General features: G+C 39.1%; 2 protein-coding genes across 9 annotated transcripts in view; both read right to left on the minus strand.

Annotated features, from left to right (window-relative positions):
• The window catches only part of CC2D2A (coiled-coil and C2 domain containing 2A), a 65,254-nt gene extending 64,972 nt beyond the window's left edge, over positions 1-282 (minus strand). For all 8 annotated transcript variants that reach the window (XR_003257647.1, XM_026090627.1, XM_026090632.1 and 5 more), the window contains exon 1: positions 27-282. Coding sequence is in view for 6 of the 8 variants with exons in the window: in XM_026090627.1 (XP_025946412.1) it covers positions 27-69 (43 nt within the window). In the remaining 2 variants the exon portion in view is untranslated. The remainder of the gene's footprint in view (positions 1-26) is intronic.
• An 11,116-nt stretch (positions 283-11,398) lies between these two features.
• C1QTNF7 (C1q and TNF related 7) lies at positions 11,399-13,408 on the minus strand. The gene is made up of 2 exons (XM_026090637.1): positions 13,171-13,408; positions 11,399-12,398 (listed from the first exon to the last, which is right to left on the minus strand). Exons 1-2 carry the CDS (start codon positions 13,406-13,408, stop codon positions 11,767-11,769), a joined length of 870 nt encoding a protein of 289 aa, XP_025946422.1. The 3' UTR covers positions 11,399-11,766.
• Between the last annotated feature and the right edge of the window lie 8,532 nt (positions 13,409-21,940).

A 21,940-nucleotide genomic window follows, 5' to 3' on the forward strand; every position in this document is an offset into this window, starting at 1 on the left:
GCCGCAGCCGTTGGACACTGACTCACCGCGCGGCGCCTGATGAGCCGCCCCCGGCGGGGCGGCCGCCATGCTGGCCGGACTCCCTTCCTCCGGCGGCGGCTCGGGGGCACCGGCAGCCTCCCGCAGCTGCAGCGGGACAGAAACAGAGAAGAAGAACGCATGAGCGAGGGCGGGGAGGGGGGTGAAGAGCGGCGGAAGCCGCGCCGCACCACTGCAGCCGCCCGGCACCGGCGGGCCCTCCCGCGCTGTGGAGCCCCCTGACCCAGCAGTGTAGGGAGGGGGCGGAGGGGAGGGCGCATGCGCGGCGCCGCGCCAGCGGCTGTGCGCGCATGCGCGGCGGCCGCTGCCGCCTCCCGCGCGCTGGAGACGGTGCAGCGCGGCGGGATGGTGGCCGCGGCTCGCCCCCCCGGCGAGGGGGGAGCTGCCCCGCCCGTCACCCACCCCCCCTCACCGGCTTTTTTCTTCTGTGCCTGTGGGCTGTCAGGGTCCTCTTCAGCTTTTCCGCCTGGGCAGGGTCCTCGTCCAGGGAATCCTTTTACAGAGAGGGAGCTGTGCTGTGGGCCGGGGGCTGGGCTCGGCCACTTGCCCACAGAAGTCAGCCGTTAACTCTTACCAAGAGTTGCGATTTGAGCAGTTTTGCCTCTCTGTTTCGCTGATGTTGTTTGCAGGCCCCAGCCCTGAAACTCGTGGCATGACTGAAGTTAGGCAAACGTGGTGTGGAGGATAGTAGGATTAGCGGGATTAAAGCCTGCCGACATCTCTAAAGCATCTTGCTCTATTTTTTGAGTACCTTTCCTCATACCAGCTATCTGCTTGACCATGACATAACGTGCTTCTTTGGGCACAGTTTAAACACAAAGGCAGTTGCCCAACTTCAAAAGTAGTTCTACTGATTAGAAAACAGTAACTTCCTGTTTTTATAACTCACTTGATCTTAAATACATTTCACCAATCATTTAATCCAACTAAGTGTTGTACCAATATGAAACAATATCCATATACATTAAAAGTGTATTTCACAGCATGTGATAACATGATTATAATGTATTTGCACAGTAATTAATTATGCAAGCCTCCATTAATTAGAGCAGCACTCACTGTACAGATCTAGGGAGTAACAAGAGCGTACAAGACACTATAGTGTTACTTACTTCTCACTTACATATGTAAAAAACCCCTATCACTCTAATTGAAAAATGGTGATAAACCATTGCTGTCTCAACTTAAGGGACACTAACCTCCATGATTATCATCCGGGATTCTTCACTACGGTCCATCTATTCAGTAGCTGGCACCTGGCTGCCACAAGCAAAACACAGGAACTATGAGCAGTTATTTTACAGTGAGATACGCTTTACTATGTACACACTGGTAATGAGATACATGCCATGTGACCTTTGCACCCTGAACACTCAAATGATGTATTGTTTAATATACAATCTTAATACTTTTAAAAAATTCTAATTTTTTTAAAACTGAGTAATTCAAAATGTAAATATCCATTTATTTAATAATTCTATATAACAGTGAATAAAGTGGGCCACTATATGAAGATTACCTGTTGCATGTTTTTTTATAAATAACTCTCTCATATTCCATAAAGTCTGCTGATCAGATTCACAGAGCTTCAAATCACAGAGACATGTTCAATCCCTTTCTTCTCTTTCAGCGTTGGACTTGCTTGGCATTTCAGGTTTACCAAATCTGAAATCTGTCAAATAACTACCATTTTGTACACACCAGGAAGTTGTAGTTGATTACAAATACTGGGGAATTTTTTAGTTAAATTGGTACAACTCAATTCATTACTACTATTATTTCAGTTTCTTGTACTTCACTGCTTTACCTTTAAGCAACAGGGAAGTGACTTCATCTTGCACCAACATAGCTGCACCAGTGCAAAATCTAAGTGTTGATTTACTCATCTAAAAGTGACTCACAGCGGCATTCTGGATTTCAAAATTCCCATGAAAGAACTCACAGGAGTGCGACATATGGGACATGTTTCCGTATCTGGCTGAATCTCCTTCAGCTGGGGGGCTAACAGAGGCCTACACAAATCATGCTTGGTTTCTCCATCATTCCTTGTACTGGGCATGTAAAGGCTCTTTTACTCTCGCCTCAGGGAATGCTTCCAGACCAGGCAGGTCTGGTCTTCATACTCCACTTAATCTTTTAGGAGATACCTAAAAAAATGGAGGAGGAGCCAATAGAGGATGTAAGAAAGTGGTAAATAATTGCATTATCTCCTGCCTAAGGACTAGTACTTACCAGCTACTAGGCCCAAAGGATTTTCAGGTTGCCAGATAGCTTCTTCAACTAGCACAGTGAGCCAAACTTGCCCTAAGCAAGTGTATTTATTAGACAGACGTGACTATGTCCCAAACCACCTTTGTATTCACCTCAGTACCAATTCCCTCTGTATCTTGCACCAGTGCGAAGAAGGACATAGCTGAAAATGGCAACATTTCCTTGCTGCGTTTAAGTCTCATCAAATACGATCCTCATGGCAGAGAAAATATCACACTGCAAGAATCTGCAGCATTTTTATTACTCAGCACAGAAGTCTTTTTCATATCAAACATTTACATAACAAATTTAAACAGTCTGTCTTACAGGCACATGTAAATGGAAAATGCCTCAACATAGATGAAGACCCTTACAGCCACTTTCTTTAACAATTTTCTAGCATTTCTTGAAAGCAAGCACTACAGCAGGCATTTAAAAATGTAATAAACAACTGAATGTAAGAACTATAAAGCTCTCTGTTAGCTCAGAGATTACTTAAAACTGAAAGCAAGTACAGTGAAGTTTCTCTCACTTTCTTTGAAAAACACTACTTTGAAAATATGTACAAAATAATTTTGAGGATTTTGGATTCTTAAATCTGCCTTATTCATGAAAACACGGAAGACTGGTATTTAAAGAGATCTAAAAGAAAGCATTTGTTTCCTACCTGGGTTTTCTTATGCAACAGCTCCAGGACTACAGACAACAGCCAGCCACAAACAGACTCAGCGTAGCAACAGGGCTGTTGGGGAAACCACTTGCCTTGCTTTTTAAAGAGAAAGAGTCAGATTCCCTCCCATAAGCCACTAAAAAAAAATCTGGAAAACATCTTTTTTATAAACTTTTTTTTTGAGTAAAAGGGAATGAGAAAGTCATGAATAAAGTATAGGGAAGATGAAGTGATTACAGCTTCTGCAAACATCTACACATTTCAATTACTGCAGTGACTTGGAAAAGAATATCCACTGTATATTTTTGCAGGATCAGAAATGATTATTTCTGACTGAAATACAATAAAGACAGTCACTCTTCCTAACTTTAAGGACCTAACTCTGCTAAATTATCTGGCTAATTTCTCTATACTTCCTCTATAACCAGAGAAGCATGTGCTATCCATGGGACATGTAAGATTCAGAGCAATTAAGTTATGTATTCCTGAAAATAAATTGTTTGCCAAGGAGCATACCTCCCTCTGCTGACTACAGAGGGATATTAGATCCCTAGTTTAGACTACATGCCAACATTCAGATAAGTAAAATTTGATTAGATGAATTTTAGTCTGAATTTCAGCCCTGACATCAGTGATGTAAGGATAAATCCTTAACGTGACGTTTACTTCAAGCAAAGTTACTACCCAGCAGTTTTTCAAGTGCTGTCTCTGTTTTCCAATGCATTAAAATATTCAGAAAGAATATTAACCTAAATTCTGTCAAGAAGACAGCTATGTACTGTTGTTTACAGATGAACCTTACAGATCAACATAAGTCTCAGCAAACTTCTTAGCGTGTAATTTTTGGGAGAAGTCAGGAAACATAGCACAGTGAAAAAAAAAAAGAAGTATAAGCTTTTGGCAGCTGTAATTTGCAAAGACAGGCTTTTTACCATGTCAGGACTAAAAAGGTATCACTAAATGATCTGCGTTTGGAGGAGGAAGACCATGAAACCAAAGTAATAAGTAAGACAAATGATGGGACTTCTTATCTATAGAGTTATTATTATATTCTATTACTTCCATAGTAGAATAAAAGAAGGATATCAAGGTTTTATTAAGATTGCTCTAGAGACTGCTTAAAGGGAAATACAATCCTTGACACCCCTGGTTAGAGAAGCACTGGAGGGATGGGTTGCCTGGTTGTTGAATGCTCACAACCATCTTATCTAGATACTAGGAATGGAAGAAATATCTTGGCGCTTCCAGATAGTTTGTAGAAATGTAGACTTATATACAATTCCTAACTTTTACAGGTACAAAGTAATTAATAGTATTCCTATCAAATATAGAGAGGGTCTTTTTTGCTGCACTGAATTTGGTGAACAATAATGTCTTATCTGAACATTTGCATTAATATCTTCAGTATGACCAGAATAAATGTTATTGCTGATACCAAATGGAATTGTTATTAGATCTAGTTATCCTTGTCCCTATATAAACAGCCCCCACATAACATCTGAAGGTCCATTACTGCAAAGTTTTATTAGCTGGAGTGACATGAGAAGAGATGGCTAAGTTGTTTCCTATTTCTGATACTGTTGTTATAAAAATGAGCTCACGGAAAGAAGTAAACAGTTACAGTAGAGAAAAGATTGGCTATATGCATTTTTAATTTGTAAAGAGGAACTATCACAGCTGGAAACACCTTATATGCTGACAGTTTTCAAGAATGGGAAAGGAATGTGATTAGGAGACCGGTTTCGTATAGCACATACGCAGCAGTCTCCAGTGTCTGCTGAGCCTCACTGTATCACCGTGGACAGGATCCAACGGGTGAACCTTCGCATAGGGTTTTGGCAATGAATCACATTGAACATCTTGGCTTGCTAATAAGTCTGCGTCCCAACAATTTCTTCCAGTTTCAGAAACAGTTGTGCAAGCAGTTTAAATGATGGACAAATATGAATAGCATAATGTAAGGAACATTACTACAATACCCTGAAGGAGCAGTGGGGGACCTTTGCTTAGCAGGACAGAAAGCTGCTTAAGAACACATGTCAGTACAATGGCTGTACTCACAGGAGAAATACAAAATTCAAACAACATGCGTTTCCTGGAGCTGGGATCAATACATTTATCTCCGTCAGCATTATAAAAACAACAGCAAGGCCAATGTCTTTGATTACCCTGGACAGCAGATGTAGTGCTCCAAATGAGCTGGCTCGACTTTGTTAGGTGTAACACTGTCACTTGCTTAGGCATAAGCTGTTATTTTGCTAATGACAGCCCAGGAAGGCCTTTGGCACAGGCAGAGCAGACAGTAGCTTGTAGCGACGAGCTACAGGGAGAAGCGAAATTGTAACGCTGGTCCTCAATAACCGGCAGCCACGGCCGCGCTGCTAGGCTGGCTGCCGCCACGCTGCATCCACCCCGTTCCCGCGCCTCTTGCTGCAGGAATGGGAGAGCCTGGGATGGCTGCCCAAAAACAAGCAGCCTCGGGAGCGAGGGCTGGAGACAGGCTGGGCTTTCCCTCCCTCGCCCTCCATCGCTCCTGGGAGAGCTGTCACACGCTCTGTCCACGTCCTCATCCTCCAGGACGTGTGGCCACCCCGTCCTGCCTATGCCGCAGGGATCGCCGGCCCCATGTCCTGAGGGAGAATGGTTTTGAAATGAATAGTGAGCAATGAAGGATAGAGTTTATTTTCAATCTGCAAGGATAATGTAAGGTCAGAAATGCTGTATACAGCTCTTTTTTTCCTGCCTCGAATCAAAGGCAAAACCTTTTACAAATGAAAAAAGAACAAAATTCCAATTCTTACGACATACCTACAGCATCTACAAAATATGAGTACATGTTGCTGCATTCGTAGAATAGAAATTTCAGCTAGTATATGCAGCTCTACAATGATCCCAATTTCAGGGAGATAACCAAGGGGGAGCAAACTGTGCTTATCTTGATTATCTTTACCTGATTGCACCTTACTCCACATGATAGAAAGTCACAATAAAATACCCTCAAATTTGTTCCAGAAGAAAAAGAAATCACTACTCGTTACCAGAACATCCAACAGAATATAGGTGACTACAGGTGGTGCATGGAGAGGAAGCAAAGTTGCCGCTTTGACATCAGCACCAGTGGCGGACTAGTTTTCAGATGATTAAAGAGACTGTTTTTCAACTCAGAGTTTTAAATCCTTTCCACCATGCACAGTGGAAAGTGCTTGTGGGCTGCACTAGCTCTTTGAATGCTAAAAAGTCACAAAGTAAGTTATTCTTCATACACTTTACTCAGTTCTAGAAATTATATCTATTCTTGCCAAGAGCCAACGTGCCACTTCTAGAGCATTCTGAGAATCTTAACTCATTTATCTGTTTTTCACAAATTCAGTGGTTTTGTCCCTTTGTTAACACTACATAAACAAGGCGATTCTTTCCCAGAAACAGTTTTATGAATATAGCGTTATATTTTGTATTGTGTCTAGGATTCTGACAGGTGCTTTAAATTTGAAAAGAAACAAATTTGTTGTTTCCTTGGTGTATGCAGAAACATTCCAGGATATATTTAGGTTTTATACCTCAAATTAAGTCTCCTTTGAAAGTCAAGTATTTTATATATACGTGAATGTTAAATTTGGTGACATGAAAAGATTATCTAGCCCACCTTAATATACTGTAATAATATTCTGGAGGACAGCCAAATTATTGCAGTTGAAGTTGTCCCAGGAGGAACTTGAGCAGTACTTTACGGGAGCTGTGACAAGAGGTCCCTTGCATCTTTATAAGGGCAATTCCATGTTCTGCTCATCAATCCAAACCTTCTTTTTAATTATGAGGCATGTAAATTGCCATATTAAATTAAGCCACTTTTTCCACTTAGCAGGTTGCTCTCTAAGATCAGAAATCTTACTTAACTTTGCTATCTCAAAGTTAAACTCTAACCTAAGCTAGTTACTTTGGTGTCCCTTACAATTAATGCAAGAAGGCAGGTGCCTCCAAATTCTTTCTGTCTTAAAGTATATTTAAAAAGACAGAGATTTACTCCACCTGTTTCTTTCCACTGATGATGGGAGAGCTAACAACTGGCTTAGCTTAGGAACTGATCTTTTAGAGATTAAAGTCGGATGAACTTCATGCTAATATTTGCTGCTGCAGGAAAAATATACATGGGAGAAAATTTTCCTTACACTCCCCACCAGGTAAAGTAATTACACTCAGAACTGAGGGATCTAAGCCATATACCAAATAGTCCAAAAGACCTTTTTCTTTGTATATACATACTATTAAAACTCTAGGTATTCTTGTCATCAATATAAATGTATCATCTGTATACTTAATTTTTCTTTTGCTTTAGGTAGTAACTTCCATGAGTTGATATGACTTATGCAATCAAGGCAAACACAAATGTCAGATACTGAGAAATTCCTGAAAGTACATGGAATTTTTTCATGCCAGTGTGAGGAAGAATTGTGCCTCTGAGTTTCAGAAACACTGACATAACCCCAGCTTGCAATGTTGACTTAAGTAGTTACACAGAAATGAATATTACCTCTAAATGCTCTGTCAGCTGAAGTCTAAATAGTATATACCAAAACAAATAAATTGCTTCTTGGAAAAAAATGTATTTACTCATTGAGAAAGATATACCAGTTAAATGAAACAGTGCAGGTGCAACTTGGCAGGTGAAATACCATCAGCCCATTGTGATATATTGCTTACTCAACTATATTAATCTCCTGTTTATTCTCATGTATTTTCTCTTGGATGCAATTCATCATCTACTGAAATACGTATATAAAGTATGCCAAATTTCCACATAAAACTGAGGTTCCTATTTAACAAATTGCCTAGTACAGCATCAGTATAGTTAACCTGAATACGAAATAAATGCTGGTGGGTAAATTAAACCTGTTAGTGAAGAGTGTTTCAATAAATGTGTTAATGGATAAATATGAACTGAACTTCCACAGGTGACCTGTGGAAGATAAATAAAAATAAAGTATTATACAAACAGCACCAACTAGTGAAACGGACACAATAGGGGACAAAACAAGCTGCTTGTCAGATTTTTATATTTTTGCCTATCATAAAAACACATAAATGCTATTAGGTAGAGTTAAAAAGATTTGAAGAATGTAGATTACATTTTCAATATTTATTTCCATTAGTAATTTTTTCCTCTATGTTGTGTGAGCATTGTAAAAAAGTCTTTAGGGCTAATTTTACATATAGCTGCCTGAAAAATTTATATAGCAGCATAAACCATATGGATTTGAATACTAGTAGTGAAGAAAATGAAGGTATTTATTCAAATTAACATACCAATAACTATTTGAAGATAGAGGTTTTAGTGCAATTAAAATGTTTAATTAGGTATCTAGGTTAAAAATGTTCAGCAATGGAACATGGGACTGATCTTTCTTGGCACTCTGTAACGTATAAAGAATGTCTGAAAGAGTAAAAGGCTGGGGGGTGTTTTGTTTCAAAGAAAGAACTTTATTTTTTACTTGCGTATATTTGCACACATATCTCCCAAGTAAACATATATATTTTTCCTTAGGAATCTCAAGAACATGAATCTTCTTAATGTTGTTGGATGATTTCCCGGCAGTTTTAGGTTTGTATGAATTCTTGCTGCCTTGCTCAGAAAGCCCAAGAGCTGGTGCTGCAGCAAAGGCGTGCTTTCCCCCAGCATTATTCCCTGGGGATGCTGATTTCTCTCTGCTGACTGTAGACAAAGTCTAGATGACTTAGTCCAGCTGTCTAATTTTATATGACACTGTGGCACATGCAGAATGCCATACTAACTGTGTAGAAACCTTTGATTAATTTCAAATTTAATCCCAATGAGATTTTGCTGTTTTTTATCCTACAACATTATGAAACCAAACCAAACCAAAAAAAACCACCTAGGATGCAAATAGAGGATGCAATCTCTTCTGACCCAAACCTAGAGGAACAATTTAACAGATTTTTTTTTTTGGTTTTAACTGTTCATGCCACAATGATTGTGTGAACATATATCTAAAATTATTAAATAGAGAGAGGCAATAACTCTTGATTTACTTATTCCCATGAAGTAATTTTCAACATAGGTGTGGCTAAAACACGTCTTTTATATTTCATTCATTTTTAGAAGATTATTACAGGGAAGCAGCTTGCTTTTAGTTAGGATTGCAACCTTTCATTATAAAGCCCTATTTTTTCTCTATTTAATGTTCAAAAGTTAGTTTTGTCTGAAAATTGCCAGATTTATGCTAACTACCAAATATGCTCCTATAGCATCCAAAGAAAATCAGTCATACTCTTTTCTTAAGTATTGTTTTATAGGAAATTTTCTAACTTGAAAGTTTGAAGTATTTCTAAATTTTACCCATAATAAAAACTGACTTGTTACTCTTAATATAAACTTTCTACTGAGCCAAATGTTGTAAACCAATTTTCACATTATTTAGGTAAAATAAACATGTAGTTAAATACTTTTATGAATTGCTTTTGTTGCACAATGCCTATTGTAGGTCCAATTCTGCATCCATTGAATTATGCTTCATGGGAGTTATGGGCCCAGTATGCTTGTCAGTTATGTCCTGTGAAATTTCAGCGCAAGCAGCGCAGAACACTCCTGATAGTCCTTCTTTATGCTTTGTTTAGTCATTGATAACTCTGAAGAACTGGCATAAATCATTGTTGTAAAAATGATGATTGGGCAGCATTTTGCACTCATTTTGTGCTTAATTTGCAGATGTACAAATGATTATAGATTATAGTGATAAACTGAATCTGTAAGTGTTCTCTTTATATTTTTCATAGGAAGCAGCCCTTGTATAACACTAATAAATTAGATGTCTGGTTGGAAAATAATCCACTTCCCCTTCTACCACACATCTTCCACTAGCAAATAAAATAAAAATTGTACAGGTTCTTTGATTTGTGGACAGAACTTTGTAGCTATTCACTGCATAAAGCAGCAGTCATGTACCCAAAGACATGCATGTTAATGCATATCTATATAGCTTGGGAAATGAGAAGGCAGATATACAGCACACAGATTAGTGTTCCATACATAACTGTAGTGCTATCATTTCCTCGTATTGCAATCTCAGCAATATTTTGTGAAATTTTATTTGGTTGTAATTTTCTTAATTAAATTAAGTACACAGAAAAAACAGAAATTCACCCCTTTCTGAGTCAGCAACAAAGTTGGAGTAGGTGTTGTGTAACAAGGACCTCTAGCATTTGAAACTATCTGAATAACTGTTAGAAATAACAGGCTTCTGTAAACCTAGGACTAATAAAATAAAATTGTAATTTCTTGCAAAGTAACTGCATCTCTAAACACTTAATTAAAGATTTCCAATCTTGACTTACAGGTATTGAATGCTGAAAAACTCATGATATTCCTAGGTGAGTTTTACAATGATTGATTACCACCACCGGTAAAACATGTGCCTTGTTTCCAATGGGAATTTATACAGCTTCTCACTGCTGGATCTTGTTATCTGATGGAATGAAGTGCCAAGTGCTACCAGAAATTTTATCCCTGGACAGGTACTTACAGACTGCGATCAAATCACCTCTTAACCTTCCCATTGACAAGAAAAATAAATTGACCTTCTTAGATCTCTTGTGTAATGCATATGGCCAGAATTGCAATCATTCTTTTTTTTCAGTTTTCCAGTACCTTTTTGAAACATTGGCATGAATAACAGTTTCATAAGTAATACTACTCCTTATTCCTTCTTGTTCTGTAATTCCACTGATGTGTAATTCCACTGATCATACAGCCAAAGCCCTGCAGCAACAGCCTACTCTGATGACTCATCTTTCATTGATTATCCATGATGATCCATGTACCTTTTCCAACGCCACTGAATTCCTGCAGTCCTTCATCTTGTGTGTGACTTGTATTCATTTTATTGCATTCAGCCATATGAGAATACAAGTAAGCCTAAATTACTGGTGTGACTCAGTTTGTTCTGTATAATTCATCCTCATTACTGGTTACTGTTCTATCATTTTTTTGGCACCCATAAATTTTGCAAGCAAAAAGTTTGTATTTTCTTCCACATTTTTCATGAAAATATTGAGTAATACTGGAGGAATAGCAAATTCACTTGGAGTTGCATTGAAAATACCCACATTGGCTACCGATTGTCTATCTGCAATTTTTCAGTTCTCCCAGACATTTTGAAAATATTTTATATGTTCTTTGTTCTGTTCTTTTATCACTGTCTTTGGGCAGTCCTCAGCTGGTATAAATCTGCATGACTTTATTAGGAGGTGAGCTAACTGTGAATATCTTTTGTTGGTGTAAATATCAGATGAGTTGTGCTTGTGACCTGTTCAGGTGAATTCTGAAGCAGCTATTGCTATTTTATTGCTTTCCATTTTCTAAATCAGTGTTTTGTCTGTTTTTAATGTATTTCCCATCTTAAAATGTCCAAAGATGAGATTTTTTTTTCAATTGTTCAATTTTACTTTAATATCATATAGAAAATATCTGTTCTATATTGCAACTTAATATATTTTATATAAAAAACAATGTACATTATCTTAAATTTGTTTAAATAGTATTATAAACATAACTTTCAAGAAGAGTCAGTCCTGGAGTGATGCAGTCTTTTGTTAATTATAGTTCCTTTTGTTATTCCTGCTGTTTGGTAAAGAATCCAGTTTAGATTCTAGAAACATTCTTCTGAACTTCTGAATTTGGTTCCTGGCAAAAATTAACTCCCGTATTATTTCTCTTTAATTTTGTCTCCTATGCTTGGTCAGATAAAATCCTATGTTGGACTGTCCAGTTTGGATGTGATTTGACATCATCCACTTCAGAGCTCGTCTTCGTCTGATAAAGCGTCAAGATAATCTGTATCAACATATAAGAGAAATCCAGAAAACAAACTGTCTGCCCATGTTGGATCTGCAAAGAGACCATTTTGGTCAGTGTAGAAGATCTCAAGCCATACTTCATCTTCTGGCTGAAGGTAGATCACTGTGGATCCAGAAGCTACATCATGGTTTCCTGTGTTCGCATCAAATGTCTTTATCCGGTACTTCCCATTATGAACCAGTCCAATTGCAAGATGCTTATTTGCTAAGGTGATATCATAAGAAAAATAATAAATCCCTGGGATGGCACATATAAACTTCCCTGTGGAAGGGTTGTAATGCCCACCCTCATTGAAGAGGACTTTATTGAATACAATTGGTAATCTTTCCTCTGGGTAGCTGGTGGTGATGCCAACAGAAAAGGCAGATTTCAGTACTATCTTTCCACACTTACAGACCCCTGGAGCACCTGGCTCTCCTCGGTCTCCTTTATCTCCCTTAGGTCCAGGTGGTCCAGCTGGACCTACTTCACCTTTGGCACCAGTCAATCCTCCAGGTCCTTTTTTACCAGACTGACCTTGGTCTCCTTTCTCTCCAGCTGGTCCTAAAGGCCCAGTCTTTCCTCTTAAACCTTCAAAAACATTTTAAGTTAGTTAATCATGACACAGATCATCTCAGTAAATGATTGTTTGGGCTATTGTGTGTGTCTGAACAAACAAGAAAAACAAGGTCAGAATTTCAAAATATTCCAAAGATACTTTCAAAATACTTCTGGTAACTTTGTGAAAGGAATGGCAAGTTGAAACAGGGAGCTGGACTCTACAGTCTATGAGTCCTTTGTTTCTATATGCCTAGTTTTCTTCATACTTCTTGATTACACATGCTAATTATATACATCTGCAATTTTTTCACATGGAAGGAATTTATATATAATCACTCCATTTCTGACTGAAGTATTGATACTGTTGATGGGAAAGTTAGCAGCATGGTTACCTATATGACAGTCCTTATGCACAAAATATTTCTTAATATTTGAGCATTTTACTGTGTACCACAGTACTTGTTAATCTTTTATTCCAGGGTAATGGCACAAATGAAACTAATTATTTGACACCACTGCTGCCACACATATTTCTTTTTCCCAAACTTTTTGTTAGCATTTATGCAAAGGAAGGTTATGCATTTACATTTATTTATATATATTTCAGTATATGTAGATTAGACCTACCTAAATATATATCTAAATATTTTCTTTCAGTATATATACATGCATACACACAGGCACACAGACACATACACACATTCATCTTTTATATGTGTATATATATATGTATATGTAACAGTGTTGATGAAAGATCTTAATTTGTTGGACTACTGCATTAATTTACATGAATATTCAATACCTGCACTCCCTTTTTCACCTTTTTCTCCCTTCCTGCCATCTCTACCATCTCTTCCTGGAAGACCAATACGTCCATGTGGCCCTGGGGATCCATTAGCTCCGGGAGGACCTGCAGGGCCTGGCAAACCAGGTATGCTACAAATGTATCTCGTGTAGTAATTTTCTCCTTTGAACTGGCTTTGAAGAGGTTGTTCACTTGTATAGATGGCAAAACTTGTAATGTAAAGCAACACAAACATCCTTGTATCTGGAAAAAATACATATGTATAAGACTATTTATGCATATTGTTATACTCTAGTCTTTAGACAGCTCTGAATGTAATAATAAGTGTAAGACTATAATGCATTATGCACATATACACACACAGGGAGATCAAATTGGGATTTCTGAAACAGCAGCAGGAACATTTTGAATCTGTGTATGAGGCAAAGAGGAAAGTCTGTCATCTTGAAGCTTTTCCTAGTCACAGTATGTATTACTCTATGTCTTCCAAACAGCCTGTGAACTGACATAGTATACCTGGCAAATACCAGCTTATTTGGACCAAATTTTGACACTTTTAAAAAAGAACGTGGATTTTTCAGTGCAAATCCCTTTGCTTGCATAGTTTATTTTGTCTTTGGGACTTGTACAAGCTTTACTGAGAAAAACACTCTTTTCCAGAAGGGTGTTATGTCTGTACTAGGAAGATCTGCCAGGAGGAACAGTCTTTTCTAGTGAGGACAAAGCTTATATCTTTATTTCATTCTAAAGCCCTCATGATTGTAAATAAATCTCCAACCTGAATAACTGTAGCAGAAGCTTTCTAGGTCTGCAGAAAAGGTGCTGGTAAGAGACCTACAGCTTCAGTATTTAGTAGTAAACCCTTATGATCACAGCAGAAGTAACTACTTCACTGTAATCAATCCCATAGAATCAGACAGCTGGTCTGTGGGTAATGGATGAAGTGTGAATGGGCTGCTAATACTACTTCCAGTCTGGCTTGGACTGCTGTAGGAAATGAACTGTGTTGCAATATCTTGCAAAAAAATTCTTTAAAGCATTATATTTTAGTAGCTGGCTGTTTTCATAAACAATTGAATGTAAATTGGATTTCTCTGTTGCCCAATGTATACTGCGGGACAAAAGAAAAAACACTGTATAAACAGTAACCTGCTGAGGGGTTACAGTACCTTATATACAAAGGTGTCTTAAATTAATGTTACATTAGCAGAGATTCAGTCATGGGTCTGGTGAAATTCTGCAAGTCAATCCGTTTTTTCTAGTTCTCTCGCTGGATTCTCAGAACACTTCTGAGGGTTTTCTGTTGGAGTTTTCCATTCCATCAGAGCTAATTTACAGCATGCAGGGAAAATGATCAAAATCCACTGGTATATAATCCACTGGTTTCTGTGCAGAATGGAAGAAATAGAATGGGGAAATCAGAAAAATCTCTTTGTAAAATACCATCTGCCTTTGTTACAGTGACACTCAAATGCATTCTCAGAGTCATCGTTAAAGAAGTTGCAAAGTGAATCAACTTAGAATTCCATGTTCCCATTCCCATCTCTGTTATACTGATTGGCATTCACTGATTGATTTAAAACTCAAACCATTAAATTTATTTGCTGTTCATGAAATTTCATACAGTATATGCCATGGGCAGATCAGTTCAGCAGGGAAAAAGATCAGCAATTATATATACACATACACACTCTTTATCAAGAACCTTTTCTATTTTACAGAATAGAAAATGAAAGAGTGTGTGTTGATATCAATAGCAATGCAGAAAAAAGCATGAAAATATTTTAGTTGCAGAGAAATAAGTGATGTTCCAAAATTCTCTTCAGTGATTTATATTCTGCTTTTCATATTAATCATCTTGTATCAAATTGGCACAAACCAAACTATTAATTTTGCTGTCGTTTGATAAAGGCTTACAATATGAGCAGGCACAACAGCCCTCTTAAGAGTGGATTAACATATGAATGCTTACCATTACTGGAGAGCAGCAAATGATTACTCCTAGAAAGTAGTTAGCTACAAACACGAACTTCATAGTGACATTTGCTCTGATGTACTGAATGTGCTACTGAAATAAAGCCAATGGATTTTCATAGGACCTAAATCAAGGACAACAAACCTTCTGCATGGGAGAACAATTTTAAGCATTCAGCCAGGAGGTAGGAGCCAGGAGGGAATTCATGCCTAAGACTGCGTATACATACTACACAAAGCTGGTGGATAAGAAGCAGACGCAACCTAAGAATCAAGGACTGGAACAAAGACTGCCCTTTGCCAGATGAATGTCTGAACCAGTAGGCTAGATATTCCCACACTGTGTTGCACATGAGCAGAGCAAAAACAATATCAACGACTGCTGGTTTTGCCTGTGTCCAGGATCTTTTACAAATCAGAGTAAGAGCCTTCACACAGCTGCTCCTGTCACTGCCTGGATAGTAACTTACTGATGTGTGACGCTGTCTCCAGCTCTCAGACCTCCCCTGCTGTTCTTCTCATGTGCCTACTGGAAGTGAATTAGTCTGGGACATGTGTTTCTGCTTAGGCCATGGGAAAAAAGTCATGTGGGGAAGGTAAGGAGAATTGGGTTGTAGAGAGAGGGTGTACCTTAGATGGCTGGGGAATTGCGGTTGGAGAACCAGTTTGGGAGAGGGAAAGCATAGGGATTTGGGAAATGAAAAATAGGTGATTAGGATCTTGGTTTGGGGAGCTGACAAGTGTGGGTTAAAGAGTGATGGGGCTGTGAGACAGAAGGGTGGGAACTGCAGGAAGGGGAACAGAGAGGGGATTGGGTTGAAATAGTGGTAATGTTCAGGTGATGATGTTTACAGTCCCAAATTTAGGCTGCTTCTAACAGTGGTACCTAGGCATTTGGGAAACCATGCATTAAGCCACAGATTCAGGACCTCTCTTGCCTCTTGCATTTCTTCCTGCATAATGGTCCAGCTTCAAAAGGAGGGGTACATCTCTTCTTTATTAACAATCTCTTTGGAAGCGTGAATCATCTCTGGCCAAGGATGGAGGTATAGCATTAAACCCATGCCTCCTCTTTGCTGGGAAGTGCTCCCGTAGGTAAATTGCTATGCAAAAGATGAATGAAAACACATGGCTGTGCTTTTGAAATTTCAGGCTGAATTAGAAGGCTTGTTTGGAGTTTTTGGTTCACCCAGGCTTAAGGAGATAGAGGGTGGAACAGACTTCCCAGACCACTTTCTCAGAAGTCACCTATGTTCCAATGAAGTACTCGATCAGAGAGACTTAACTGGTAGGCAGAAAGTGAGTCGTAAGTTAGACACTGCTTCTGGTTGTCCTTTTCAAAGTTATATGCTTTTGTCCATAAACTGGAATGGGAAACAATATCATTTGTATGTGCCAAATAATTTTTCTTCAGGAAAAAATAACATTTGAGGAGTCCATTCTTTTATCGAAATCTTGAAATCTAGAACAAGCACTTGGTATTCTTGTTAACAATAATAGGAATCATCTTCATCAAAACCACGACCCAAAACAATACTAATGAGAATGATATGAACACAGGATTAGAATAATGTTCTTCCAATTTTAACAAGTACCGTTCAGTAGGTACCAAAGCCACTAGGTAGAGCAAGAGTGCAAGCCAAAGCATTCACTGGAGGAGCAGGCTAATCTGGAGCGACTATACTCATGGTTCTAATGAGCAGTGATTTCTGGAGCAGCTTTTCTAAGTGAGGGAGGGCATTGATCTGTGCCATCACTGTTCACATCGCACAAGCAGCAGAATCACTGCCCTTGAGTACAAACCCAAAAGATCATCTCATTCTTTCAACATCAGAAAAATATTTAAAAAGCTATCCGGGTTCTAATATGTTGTTGCAATCTGTGAACATGACAGACCTGCCTTGAAAAGAGAATCTGTACATCATGTTCCCATTGAAGCTATGTGATGAGCAGAGGGTCTTTAGCATCAAGCCTTTAGGAAATCTCACTGCATTACCAATACATGCAGGCTATGTCATTAACAATTTTTAAGCTCAAGGATTAAGGAATTGTGGCAAATTCTTGGTTTTTAGCCTTCCTGGTATATGATGAAATATTCCTCCCTTGTCCAGCTATACAGATCTTAATTCTAAAATTTATTAATTGTTGTCATTTTGAAACAATCATAAAAGATTTCCCTTGAACCTCTTGTAGATAAGACAGTCAAAAGCCAGTATTTATTAGTCACAAGTTACCCCAGCTGTATACCTACTTCCTTGCTAGCTTTGATTTCACTGCCTATACATATATGCACAAGCATTTGAGGAGGACGAGAAGACATGTTTTAACTTCCTTGTGCAGGAAGATCGCCACTGTGGGATGTACAGGTCTTTCCCAGTTCTCTCATCCAGTAAAGCTGTGGTAGGAGAAATGAGGTGGAGAAGGAGGTAATAAATCAGCATGAGAAACAAACCCTAAACAGTTAGCTTGAAACCTCATGAACTGTGCCTGTCTTTTCCCTTCCAAAACATGATCCACACTTCCACAAAAATCAATTTTGCCTACATGCTGTGAAGGGTCCAACCCTGCTACTGAATTTGACGACACCATTGACCTTCCTACAAAGCCTCAGAAATAGTAGCTGACAGCTTAGCATTCCAAGCACTGCAGTTTCTTTGCATTTTATGATTTTTATGCTATTTACAATACAAGCCTTAATTATGGATTTTTCCATGTGTTTTACATTGATCATTCACTCTCAGTTGGGTACAAGTTTTCAGACCTGCCAGGTTGTTTTGTGTTATGGGGACTGTCCTGGACTTTCAGAGCTCGCCCATAAGAACGTATCTTATGCTAAAGAATCAAGACCACAGCTGGCCACTGCCACACTCTGTGGGTTAGCTACACAATCCAGCAACCAATAACCTTTACATAACTTTACATTGTCTTTATTTTCCTTGTATACGAAGGGGAGAGTGACCTGAGAGTCTGAACTTTAGAGTCCCAGTCCCAGAATGACTGACTGATGGTTCTTAAAGGGAGCAGCCAGTGGGAACATTAGCTAAATAGTTCTAAGAAAACAGTCCTTTAAAGGCCTTATTAGCAATGCTGACATTTAACAGTGTCACTCACTTCAGTTTGCACTCAGTCATGTTTGAACAGTCTGAACATAAGAAAACACTTTTTCACTGTGAGGGTGGTTGAGCACTGGAACAGGTTGCCAAGAGAAATTGTGGAGTCTCCATCCTTGGAGATATTCAAAACCCAAATGGACATGATCCTGGGCAACCTGCTGTAACTGACCCTGCTGGAGCAGGGGGGTTGGAACAGATGATTTCCAGAAGTCCCTTCCAACCTCATCTATTTTGTGATTCTGTGAACAGTCACCTTCATAACTATGGTTACTGCACTTACATTCTTCAACCAAGTCTCAGGTCTTCATGGAAAACAGCTTAAAATCAAGACCAGGAGTTCCATGTGTTTTATTTTCAAAATATCAAAGGAGTGGAAGTAGTTTTCTTTCTCAGTTTCTGACTCCAAACATAGTCTTTCTGGTTCCAGCTGTTCCCCTTATTTAGAAAGTTATTTTTATTAAAACTATCCTAGAAGCTGATCAAGGCATATATAAGTGAAATATTCTGACTCAGCTAGGGGGAATTTTGTCATGTGAACTGGCAAGTGAAGAAATTTCGCTGCCAACTATATCAGAACACACAAATAAATAAATGAAATGTGACAGAAGTTGTCTTGACAGAGAGATGAGAAGCTAGGTCAGTTGCTTACAGTTTGCAATGACATGGAGACAGCAATGAGTTTGCTTGCTCTTTCTTCTTTGGTGAAGGATGACCATGATTTAACACTGGAAGACTAAACAATACAAGTATCCCTACAAGTAGAATATGGACTTTTGTAAAAGGTTTCCTTTATTTTATTTAAAAAAGGACAGGAGCCATAAATCACAATGAAGCTATCTTCAGGGATGACCAGCAGTTTGCAGATTTAGTTATGAATCTGAACTGGAGTCAAGCATGCTGAGATATTTAGGCATCTAAAGATGTGGAAAGATGCCTAGAACAATATTCAAAAGCACCTATATGTCCACCTTCCATTGAGTTCCTTTCATTTCAGACAGGCTTGGTCTTCCTCCCCAACATCTGCCAGAGTTGATCAGAATTTCTATACCTTATCTTAGATCATTCTGCTTTACCAAGCTCCTGATGGCATAAGAGACATGGAGAATAGACTGGGAAAGCAATGTTAGAGGGCATGGAAAAAGGGAAAACAGAAGGCACAAAAATAAAATATCAGACTCTGCAAGGCACAAGCACAAACAAGAACAAAAGTAAAAGAATAGTACCACATGTGATAGGACACTGACTTCCATGCCTGGTATCCTGTGCTGGCTTGCTTTCTTTCACTCCTGGGGGAAGTGAGTGAAAATGCATAAAAAGCTCCCATCATGAGCGCCATCCCTTTACACAGCAATGAATGGTGGGGACATCTGGCAAAGTGAGGTTGGGACACAGAGCAAGAACAACTTTGGAAACTTTGCTGCACTTCTGGCTAAATGTGTTCTAGTCCCTGGGCATGGCTTAGCTCTCAATCCACTCCAGGTAATATAATTTGTTAGATCATGGACACTTCTGAAGACTGATTCTTCTTCCCCTGGTTGCTCCCTGGGTAACAGCATATTTTACCAAGAGCAGTGTTTATCATTTGAAAAGATAATCATCCAGGGAAAAAGGCTTCCAGACCCTGATGGGGATGTTTCTCCCCTAGGACATCATTTTCTTCTGGAAGCTCATCACATGATATCACCTAGGTACTATGTCTTTCTGGACACCACAAGAATAGTAGGCACCCAGCCAGAGCCTAAGCCTCTACATCAAACTTGGAAAAAAATGAAGAAGCAATTGAAATGCCTGGTCAGGACTAATCTGGCTGATTTTCCTGAAGCAAGCTGGGGAAAGCTCATTAAAACTTCTCTGCTGGAAAAGCAGTGGAAGCAGTGACCTGGGGCAGGGAGCAGCTACATTCAGTTGAGAGTGGTAAGCTCTTATTCCAGTTTTGCTGTGTATGGAAGAGGACATCTGTCCAGGGCTTGATAGGAGTCTTTTTTTTCATATCCCAGTCATAGTTATGTTAGCAATATTTTTAAATGTACAAATGATCTCTCTGTGCTGCTGTTGCAACACAAAAAGCCATTAACTTTTCCAAGAGGGGAACTGGAAATTCTGCCTACATGGGCAAATCCCCAACTAATGCTGAACAGAAATGGCTTGATAAACACTATTCACTGTGGTCCTTTCAATCCAGGTGATATTTTAAACATTCCCTAACATACTGGGGAGTGCAAAGGTAGTATAAGGTCACCTTTTCCTTTGCTTTCTTCAGCTATAGAGTTAGTTTGCTACGCCTAATTTTCTAACTTCCAAATTTGTGTAAGTATGTATGTCTTTGACAAGCCTGTGGAGGACTATTTACTTTATACAACACTTTGAGGATGTAAGGCATTGTAAAACTCCTATATTTAGAGTTTGATTTAATCATCTTAAATCAGTCTGAATTTTATTACTGAGAGTTTATATGTTGCAACATATAAAAGCATTATAAAACCGGGAATTTCTGAAGTGCTCAGTGTTGGCCAAGCTTCCAGGAATGGCAGAACTGTGCATGACAATAGGGCTTAGACAATACCAAACACTTCTGAAGAAAAATCAGTACAGCTGCCAGACTTCTGCCTGAGAACCTTTAAAAGATAACTGCATAATCATGCATTTCAAAACAAACTCAGAAAATTAGTGTGCTGGAATTTAACGTTGTTAGGTAAGAAGTAACTTTGTGGTGCTAAGATGTTTGGCCAAAATTTACAAAATTTCCTTAAAAGCCTCTATTTAGAAACAGCCCATATGACATTCACACATAGAAAATACATCTTGGGGAGGAAGTTAGATATCTAAGTCCAACTGAATGATCCATAAAACCTCTAACATACCAACTGGAACATGAGAGCCTGCCATAGTCTAGGGTTTCTGAAGAAGATTGCTTCAGACACATCTATTGGAGCAGCGCTGTGCAACACAGGTACTCAAGAGAACAGCAGCAGAAGTGGGTCAGGGAAGAGACCCGGACTGTGCACATTTAAATAGCTCAATGCCTGGGCAACATGTAGCCGTGCAAATGCTGCTGGAGCTCTTTCAGGACTGTCTGCAGGACACTGCACTACCCACTGCCCAGAGTTAGCTACAGGGTCTTCTGACCCATGGTGCACTGTTGTCACATTCAAGAACACCAAAATGATGCAGCCTCATTGTGAAACTGAGGAGTGTAATTTAAGGGAGAGGTTTTGGCTGTGCAGCTGAATCTCACAGAGGCATGGGACTTAGGTGACTGTGTCTCATCTGCAGAAATAATATAAGCATTTAAAAGCTTTAGCATTACTGTAAATCAGTGGGGCTTGAACTTCTGAAAGACTAAGGCATCCTGAAAATGGGACCAGGGCTCCAAAGTCTTTTGATGCTTTTGAAAATGCTACCCTGCAACCTGAGTAGTGTTGTAACATATGAATGTTAGGTGTCCCTAGCCTCTGGGATTGCTAGCTGTGTCTCAGGAGCCAGGCTCTGATGTCATTTACACCTCTGTTAGTCTCCTCAACTCCAGTGCTATTACACTGAACTTGCAAATACATGAGATAAAAATCTGGACTCAGATCAGTATAGTTTCCTGACAATTAGTGGCTATTCTGAATAAAATCCTGTCCTTGTGGAGTGAGTCTACCTCAAAGCTATTACTTCAACAGCATTGTCTCTATATT

Source organism: Apteryx rowi, unplaced genomic scaffold, assembly GCF_003343035.1.
Source record: "Apteryx rowi isolate R43461 unplaced genomic scaffold, aptRow1 scaffold_864, whole genome shotgun sequence".
NCBI classification, from domain to species: Eukaryota; Metazoa; Chordata; class Aves; order Apterygiformes; family Apterygidae; genus Apteryx; species Apteryx rowi.